This window comes from Phalacrocorax aristotelis, chromosome 15, assembly GCF_949628215.1.
Source record: "Phalacrocorax aristotelis chromosome 15, bGulAri2.1, whole genome shotgun sequence".
In the NCBI taxonomy this organism is placed as follows: domain Eukaryota; kingdom Metazoa; phylum Chordata; class Aves; order Suliformes; family Phalacrocoracidae; genus Phalacrocorax; species Phalacrocorax aristotelis.
Window position 1 is genome coordinate 3,843,950 of NC_134290.1, and position 10,078 is coordinate 3,854,027.

At 45.8% G+C, this 10,078-nt stretch overlaps 1 protein-coding gene across 2 annotated transcripts in view; it reads right to left on the bottom strand.

Moving 5' to 3' along the window:
* MED13L (mediator complex subunit 13L) overlaps positions 1–8,594 on the bottom strand; it is a 203,718-nt gene extending 195,124 nt beyond the window's left edge. The window contains exon 1 of one of the 2 annotated variants that reach the window (XM_075110712.1): positions 8,463–8,594. In XM_075110712.1, the coding sequence (XP_074966813.1) occupies positions 8,463–8,534 (72 nt within the window). In that variant the 5' untranslated portion in view covers positions 8,535–8,594. The remainder of the gene's footprint in view (positions 1–8,462) is intronic. The other variant, XM_075110714.1, reaches the window with a different exon arrangement.
* Between the last annotated feature and the right edge of the window lie 1,484 nt (positions 8,595–10,078).

Sequence of the window (10,078 nt, forward strand, 5' to 3'; positions counted from 1 at the left end):
TAGTAACAGTGCAGAAATACAATCAGACAGCCCTGGTTCTTGCGCATCAACATTGTCTTGACCAGTGACATCAAATAAAGCTCAAACTGTTAGGCAGTCTGCCAAAACCCCAGAGCCCTTGAAAAAACTACCACCTCAAGAATTCTTTCATATGAATCTTCCTTAATACAGAAAGAAGTAAATAAATCCACTACATGACCGGTCATGTAGACGCATTTTGCCAGCTTTCTTAATGTCATTCCTGCAAAGGAAGAATCCAGCAACTCCTGCCAGAAGGAAATTCTGGCAATTCAGAGAGAACTCAACTCAAAATTTTATTAAGACACACACAGAAGTACATAACCAGAAATACTGGGTTAAAAATGAAACCAGCAAATTCAGAATCAAGTAATGTAACCAGTTAACCTATTCTGTCAGCAAAGAAATTATTTTTTTTATAAAAATACCTGAGACAGTCACTACAAGAAGTTCCTGGAATGGATTTTGCAACTTGCCCAGAACTGCCTACAAATTCAGTAATATTGTGGGCATGCATCAACTGAGATTCATAAAAACCTGCCACTAAAAGTGCCGATACACTAGAGTAGATTCAACAACTTCCTCGCAAACCAGAGACTCCAACAAGAAAAAAAGTCAATACATTTTAAAACTTATGTCTCATAGCTGTTAGCCATGAATGCATCATTACCAAAAAACGGAAGGTTGCCAATGCCTGGTCAGTAGGTACAGAACCGTTTTCCTCTAAATTTTGTTTTCAATTCTCTGTTCTCACAGAATGTTGTATTTTTATGGGCAAATACGGAGCTACAAGAACAGGCAATAACAAGGCACTGACCACAGCATAGCTCTTTTAAAACTGAGAGATGAATTAAATAAAGTTTTACTGAACAAGCTTTAAATTCCCTTCTCCAAGACATAGATTGTGGTTACTCAGCCACTTTGATCTCGCTTCAATCCATGCTGCTGCCAAAACTTGGTGGGGAGAGAGAGGAATAAGAGGTACCCAGAGGGAGGGGAGTAAGAGGGAGGAAAGTTTTTCACTAGGTCAATATCCTGATCCAGGCTTAAATGTGAGCATATGAATCCTTTTGGGGTCACCAAGGCATGGAAGGAGAGTGACGGGGAGGGAGGAAAATGAAAGGGAAAAAAACCAAACCTGTTTTATTCTGTAATATAATTTTCTTTTCATAAACAAGAATAGTACACTACAGTACACTGCAACACTAGCTGACTAAAGCAGAGGTAAGTGCCTAACAAGAAGTGATATAGAAATAAACATGTCCTATCTTATACTACAAATTAATTATAGAAGACTGTCCATTTTTCTCCATTTTCATAAGCAGATTAAATATGTTCCTTAGCACAGGGACAAGCTCATTGTGTATGTTTGAGCTCATCTGTGTTAGTCACATAAACATAAATATTGCCTAGGGGCACATTGTACAACAGCAACACACAATAAAATTTCCTGCCTCAAAGAAACAAAAGAGAGAACGCCATTAAAAGCTCAAGTCACATTTCCATATGCACTATTGCAATTCTCCTCAGGAGAGTGAATTAAGGCACATGTGACTCAATGAGAAATAACATTTTTTTTAGCAGACTGAGGTAGGAAGTGAGAATCAGGATTTATCAAAACTAACCAAAATTCCCAAGAAAAAACCAAAGGAAAGACTGCTTAAATTTGCAAGAGACTAAAAAACAGGCATCATCTTACTAAGTAAAATGCTAAGAAGCCTCCCAGCCTGAAAAGTTAAACTTACTATATGGTATCAACGCGGTTTCTGTTCAGACGTCACTATCATTTTACAGTATAGCGATCATACTAATGCAAGGCTGTGTAACCAGCTGAAGCCACAGCAGGAAACGACACAAGCTGTCATTCTTAGTATCACAGGCCCGTTATCCCTGTGGTATGTACTTCACAACTGTGCAGAGGGAATCAAACACAATGTTTCAGTAATATTTTGAGGTCTGTTAGAGCAGAATATTTTTATTAGCTGGTTTCTCTTTGAAACTACCAGTTGGGGTCGAGGAACTCAGGGAAAGAAGACCTATTTTTAAAGCAATACTTAGAGCTTAAAATGAAAGCAGTATGAAAGCTTGGTGTGAGGAGGAGTATGTAAATACATACTCCATATAAACAAATCTGGATTTGATTCGGGATCTTCTGTTGAAAACTCTTGTGCACTTTTTAAACTGGCAAGATAATACTAAAACAAGCTTGCTTCTACTCAGAGCAGTATTTTTTTCCGCGTTATTTGTGTTACTATGGCACCAACAAGTCACAAATCCCACTGTGCTAGACTCTACACAAAAAAGGGCACTGCTCACCCACAGAACAGTAAATGAATACACACCGAGTTGAAAGAATATAAAACTATACTTGTCAGCTGTAAAGGCAACAGCCTGAAAAGACCAACCACCTATTCAGTGTTATTAGGTGGTCTGTAGGATCCCTCAAACAAGTTTACGAAAGGGGTTTGAAGGAGTGACAGCAACGTAGTAAGTCTGCAGACATCAACTGGCAACCTTCCACAAATACAAAGCAACAACTAGAAAAAAAAAACCAAAAGATAGTAATTTACAACTTGATCCTGGTGTATATTAAAGTCCGGAGTCAGTCTGTACTGAATGAAAAAATAAAAGGCTGGCAAGGAACAGGGCTCAAGGCTTTGGAAGTGAAAGCAGGGTAACTTTGAGGAGATGTAACAGCAGGGGAAGACCATGGCAGAATGCAGAGGTGCAACATGGTCCCAGTCACATGATGAGAGAGAAAATTTGTAGCATCATTCTTGATGTGAGCAGGGGTGTTTTAGTCAAACCCTGGTACGGGGATGCTGCCGTAACCAAGGACGTAAAAGTGAAGACTAGTGGGGCGGGTGTAATCCTCTATGGCAATCACGGGTAAGTGGAGACAACAGGTTAAGCATTCCCACCCAGTAAACAGAAAGCTTCAAACAGCAGAGGTGCTCACCTTAATACAAAGCATCATGTTCCAGCCATGTCAATATTTTTTAGGTATTTAAAAAGCCATGCACCTGCACACACACACACACGCACCCTTTACTCAATGTTATGCCTTGTAAAGAGATTAAAAATAAAAACAAAATCCATAAAAACTTCTCCATCAAGTGGCCAAAGTTAATCAAGTTAACACATTCAGCAGATATATGCACCACATTTTTTCCACTGACATTAAAATCTAAAGAAACTGTATTTTTTTTTTAAATTGCATTGTCAAGAAGGAAAATAATAGAAGAAAGGTCTATATATAGGATTAAAGAGTTCCTTCTTTACTCCCTTACACCTGAGGAAGTGCTCTTAGAAGCAGAAGGGGAGAAAAATTCAAGATCAAATTAATCTGAGGGGGGTTGAGAACTGGGGTTATGTCAATACTGCACTAATTATGTAGAAAAATCCAGAAATATGTGTTTTCAGACACTATTACAGCAAGTGAAACTTATGATTCTTAAAATGTAGTTACCTGGGATTTTTTTTTTTTAAAATATATCAGCCTAACATTTGAGTATTTCCTTAATCACACCAACATTCACAGTAGCACTCTCACCAAAGAGCTTGCGTTGTCACCAAAATGAGGAGGAGTTACTGGAGAAGGGTTCACAGCCCCAGTATACATGTACGTTCAGAAGACAATCAGAATTTCAGGAAAAACTCACTCAAATACTTCTTAGCAGCCAGCTTGGGGTACTTTAGCACACTCTTGCCCAAACTGCAAACGTCACTCCTATGCACCTGACTTTCTTTGTGCCCCGTTCAGAAGAGGTTCGTTACCTAACGCAGGTTCACTAAGTCCACTCCCAGAGCTGGGCAAGCTAACTGAATGTCGCACCATCCCAATCTCTCTGCAAATCTGGGTCTATTTTCTTCAAACTCACACCCTAGTAGATACCATTAAATTGTTGAATACTCAGACAGGACATAATAAAAGCCTACCACTGAAGTGATTAAAACCTGAAATAATCTTTTATTAGCAGAAAGTGAGCACGCTTTCTAATTTAATTTTTCTACTTGTGTCTCGTTACCTAATAAAATTCAGGATAAAGATTAAAAAAAAATATCAAATACTTTCGGAAAACTCAAGAGGTTAATTCCATTTCTTAAATATATCTACACATGTAAATTCACGCCTACATAAAATTTCAAATGGGGAAGTTATCTACCACGTAGTGATGTAACATCCCGCATGCCAACTTAGCCTACTGCTTGGAGCACTGCATTTATGATAATGCAATAAGCAAGAACGACTACCAGCTAATTTACTACTACTTATGGATTTGGCTGGGCAATCAACCGTCTCTATGAAGTCCTTTATTGACAGTTATGCAACACCAAGGAGTACCTCACCAGCAGCCTCTGCATTCCTAACCTTCACTTTCTGGTGCCATGAAAAACCTTTAAAGAAAAAATAATTCAAATGCCATCTCAGATTTCCTTGACTCCTTTCAGTTTCATTATGAAAATAGCAACAAAACTCACAGATCAAAGGCAAAAATTTCTGTTCCTGTTCGCGAACTGAAAAACGTACCAGCAGCAACGACCTTTACAGTTTGTAAATTTGTCTTTGAACATTAACTGCAATAAATACTCAATTCCTACTAACCAGACCTTTCTGGCAGCAGGTTTCTGTAAGAACGCTTTTACACAAGTACTCACAGCGCCTTCCATAGCGGCTTCTCTCAAGTCCTCTATAAATAGGTCTCACTTTCCAAGAACACAATCATGCCTTTTCCAGGCTGAAGACTCCTGCTCCTACAGTATCTAATCTTTCACTACATGAAAGCTACTCCAAAATTTAGGTCATTCCTGACACCCTTTGCTGTACTCTTTCTTCCACCTCCAGCATACGAAACGTTATGCAACTTCATCCCGTTTCTCGGAGGCTGACTTGTGCCTTTGGATCCACCACGGCAGCTAAGCCAGAGTGTTGAGGAAACATCCTCATACAAGCCCTCAGCATCATATGATTAACCCTTACTCACAGGAAAAATCAAATTCAGTTCAGTAAGACTACTTTTATGATTAAGGATTATTCATAGAAAGACGGTTTGTCAGCTGGGTCTGAAGTTCTAATACAAAGCATATTACCTCAGAACATTATGTCTCTAAATAGTTATTAGACAACTCTTAATTAGCAGTTAAATAAACCAGCCCTTAACAGTTGCTTATTAAATCTTGTTTTGATAAACTGGCATTCTTTTTCAGAAGTAGCAGCAGACATTTTGACCACTACAAAAACAGAGTTAGGATATATAAAATTTCTTCTACTGCCATGCTAGAAACACAGCAATTTCAGACAGAAAGTGTATTTTTAATGAGCAAGCGTATTAATCTGCTGCGTATGCCAGTATAAACAGGTTTATATCTGAAGTGTATTCCGATGACAAATATGCAAACCAGCCCTTATCTTGCTGAGAAATGCCTCACATTCAGAGTAAAGTTCTAGATTTCTTTGCGCAGGCTGTCTGCGGGGTTTTTTTGCCTGACAGAGCTTACAAACATTAGCCCATTTTCTAGACTGGCACTGGATTCCTGCTTCATTATAGGGCAAAAGAGGATACAGACAACAGCCCTTTGGGTCACGGAATCCAGGGGGACACTTCATGAAACCCAGCTACGCAAGCCTGAGATCACACTCACTGTCTGGATATTCAAAGCTAACTTGAAAACCTTAACTTAAGACAGTACCTTCCTCTCACATAAAATATTCAGCTAAGAACACTAAGGACCCCTATACTTTCTGGACATCACTGATAAAAGAGAATCAGGTACCAAAATGCTTTTAGGAAAATATTTTTTGTAAAAAGGTTCAGAAGAAGCAGCGGTACCTAACCTCTCGCTAAGGACTGTCTACAGTTGACGGAAAAATAAGCTGGAAATCACCAACTGTTAAACCAACCCAAACCCACTACAGCAACCAGACAGACTCACCACAGAGCTCTGGCTCCTCTGGGGTGGGGAGATAGCATTCCTTCTTAAACAAAACAAATGTTTGTGGGAAGAAATATTATTTACACATAAACGAACAGAATCACAGTAGATTACAACTACTGCAGAGCTGCAATTCTCCAGTCAAGAAAATTTCTTTTTTTATTCATACCCAAAACAAAGCCTGCGATAAAAAAAAATTTGTCAACTTCTAACAGCAGAATCAGTTTAAAAAAGAATTTTTAATCCACTTCACTCCTAAAAAATGAATTAATTCCCATGAACAGGTCATTTACCTTGTACATGTTTTTGTTCTGTTGCACTGAAAAAGTAAATGATTAGCAAAACTTTCTCTAATTAGTAATCCAGACTACTGTAGCTTTAACACTTCATAAATTTTGAAATTAATATGACAATTTCAGGTTCAAGGGTCAATGGTGTTGGCCACATATTTCCAGTCAGTATCTCCTTTCTCAATATCTTTCACTGATACATAATTCCTAACAAATACTAACGTAGTTTAAAATAAATCACCCTAATAGTTACTATGTGTTTATATAAATGCTGTATTAAAAAACCACTACTTTAGTGGAATTCTTCTGCAAGTAGAGCCAGAAAACAATAAAGACGTTACCGTTTCATACGTAGCACCACACTACAGGTACGGATAGCTCCCACAAAATTACACTGGTGATTAAAGGGTTGTACATTAAACTCGTTAGTATTATTATTAAACCCACTTGCAAAAGAATTTTGCTACACTTATTTCAATAATATTACACACCCATTTAAAATTTAACATTTCCCTGGTCGGGGAGGGGGGCGGAACACCAAACCACAGTAACTATGAAACCACTTCACTTTATAATTTTTGCTGGGCCAACTATTATTTTTACCAGTGACAGATCTGCAGATTGCAGCCGCATGAAAAGTTACGTTTCCCAAAAGCACGCTACTCAATCCTCCATTAATAAATGGGGACTTCACGACTCTCCTGCAAAGGAGGAACCACTCACTACCTTGCTCTTACAGTCAGTTACAATTCCCTCCCTCATGCTTACTGTTTCATTTTTCTTACTGGGTAAAAACAGTGTATTCAAAATCACCACAATTCCTGCATCTCGACACATATAGCACCACTACATATTTATAAATATCAGAAAAAGTTTTCGAACAGAAGCAGAGATATAAACTTTCATAACATAACAGTTCAATAAGAAGGCAAAGAACTGCATTTATTCTCATGGAAGAAGCTCTGGGCCAGTTTCCTAGCAGTGTAAGTGACTACAGCTCTTGTTCCAGAGTCTTTACAGGTATGACCAAAATAAAAACCAAACATAGATATGTTAAAAAAAAGGCAAAACAACAAACATACAGCAATAAAGGATAAAAAGATAAAACAAAGAACTTAATCATTTGCACTTTTAATTAATTTTCCTTTTTTCCCCTTAATTCTTGTAAAAGGAACTAACAACAATCTCTTCCTTTCTATTAAAAAAAGAACAACATACGCATCCACCTCCAATTCTGGCAGAGCTCTGACGCAGGGAGGGGGTACCTACCATAAACCTTTCACACATGCTATCTCCAAACTTGCATTACAAGTTTTCATTTTAACCATGCCACACCACGCGCTAAATAGTCCCTTCTTCCCTCTGACATTACCCCTGGTAGTACTAGAAGGCTCTTGCTCACTCAGCTGTTGCCCAGCCAGAAGGGATAATATTCCTATGTGTCTCAGGTAAAATAAAGCAAGGCATTTCCGAATGACTTTGCCCTTACACAGAAACAAATTGTTTTCTTGTTTTAAATTTAAATTACAAATCTGTAGCTAGCCAAAATCGATACCATAATTTCTGCAACATTAAACCACGCAATACAAGTAGGAAGTTGTCAATTACCAGTAAGACGAGTAGACAGCGTCTATGCAAACAAGCTGCCCAGCATACTATATTTTCAGCTGCTATTCTTCTTCAGGGATGACAAAATTAGAAGGTTTGGGTTGGTCTTTTTTTTTTCACCTCTTGCCCCCAGGCGTGACCTACGCCAGGAGACCACGCTGTAACAACAGCTGACACGCAGTCACGGGAGCGCCGAGCCTAAGTCCCACAGACAATCACACTACAAGACTGTTTGCTGCTGCTGCTGCTGAAATGGCGTTTGTCATTGTGAAAGGAGAGAAAGACCCCACAGTTCGGTCGGCACAAAGCACCCAGGGCACCAAGTGCCAAGGGAGGCGGGGAGAAAAGACTGTTTACCAGAGAAGATGGTCGCACATGCAGGCGGGGGGCACAGAGGAGCGCGGCCCTGAGAGCAACCCACACACCCGCAGCAAACCACGCTCAAGAGCAAAATAAACACGGGGAGCCGGGCCGGGGGAGGGGCCAGCGCAGGAGCAGCCCCACGGGCCCCGGCTATAAAGCCCCCGGCAGCGGCACCCAAGCGCCAAACCGGCCGGGCGGCGGAGCGCCCGTTTGAGCCGCGGCCGCCGATCCCCGCCGCGGGTCACTCACCAGCGAGAAGAGGTTGGAGTGGCAGTCCTCCAGGCTAGCCCCGTTCGCCACCCAGTTGGCCGCTGCAGTCATGATCCTCGGCGAGCCCGGCCGCCAGAGCGGGGCATGTCTGAGGAGACGGGCCCGGCGGCGGGGAGGGGGCGGCGAGGCAGCAGGCGCTCCTCCGTGCCGGCCGGGGCGGCAGCCGCGGTCCGGCCCCTGGCCCCGGGGGGAGCGCGGCCGGCAGAGGGCGCGCCGCGGGCGGCGGGGGGGCGGCGGGCGCCGCGGACGGGGCGGGCGCGATCCTCCCTACGCGTCCCCGGCCGGGTAATCCTCAATCCGCGGGGCCCGATCCGGCCCGGCCCGGCGGGGGCTCTTCTCCGTCTGGCTCCGAGCGCCTCAGCAGGCAGCGCGGGGGGAGGCTCCTCCGGTGCTCCGGGCCGCCTCAGCACCGCCGGGGCGGAAAGAAGACGAAGAATGGGGGGGGGGCCCGGGGCCCTCCTTCCGCGTCCAGGTCTGGCCCCCCCCCGGGCAGGGCACACGTCGCGGCGGAAGGGAGGGAGAGGGGAGGGTCTCCTCCCGCGGCCCGGCGGCGGCCCCTCCGGGGCACGGGGCGGGGGAGGGTCCCGGTGCGGGTCCCGGGCAGTGGCAGCGGCGGCGGGCGGGGGGCGCTGTCTCGCGTGCCGGCGGAGGCCGTGTCCCCTCCCCTCCCCGCCCGGCCGCCCCTCGCTGCTGCCGCCGCTGGCTGTGGGTGGATGGTGTTTTCCTCCTCCTCCTCCTCCTGCTGCTGCTGCTGCTGCTGCTGCTGCTGCTACCGCCGCCGCCTTGTTTACGCTCCGTGCGGCGCTCCCGGTGCTGCGGGCGGCGGGCGGCAGCCCCGTCCCGGAGAGGGAGCGCTGTCCCGGCCCGTCCTGCCCGCGCTCCGCCCGGCGCTGCCCGCCCCGCGGCCCCGCTCACCCGCTCCTCCTCACACACTCGCCTCTGCCTCTCTCCACTCTGACAGCAATGGCGGCCGCCAGCCGCAGCTCGCCTCGCCATTGGCCGACGGCGACCCACGTGACGCGCGCCGGAGGGCGGGGGCCCGGCTCCGGGGCTCACCCCCACCCCCACCCCCCCCCTCGCGGCCCCTCCCTCCGCCGCGGCCGTGCCCGCCGGGCCGCTAGGCGCCGCTAGGGGGCGCTAGGGCGCGCGCGGGGGCGGGCGCTGCGGCGGGGGAGGCCGCGGCGGGGCCGGGCGATGCCCACGGGGCGCCCACGCCGGGGCCGGGGGGACGCCCACGCCGGGGCCGGGGGGACGCCCACCCCCGCGGCTGCACCCCGCCCCGGTGTCCGCACAGGCGGCGGCGCTGCCGGGGAGCGGGTCCCGCCACTCCAACCTCTTGGGACGGGACAAAGTTTCTCGTTTCTCTCGGGGGGCTCCGCCGCGCCTGCCCTCGGCGCTCTCCCACCCTCCCCGCCACAAAACGGTATTTAAAAGGAGTTGTTGGGGCCGTACCCGAGCGGGCTCCCGCCGCGCCGCACCTCCGCGGTGCGGTCGGTTGGTCACCGCGAAACGCCCGACGGGTTTTTCCACAACCCCCGGGAATTTTCAGAGCAGTTTGAAACGTCTTCGTTCCAGTTATGAGAGCGGGGCATCCC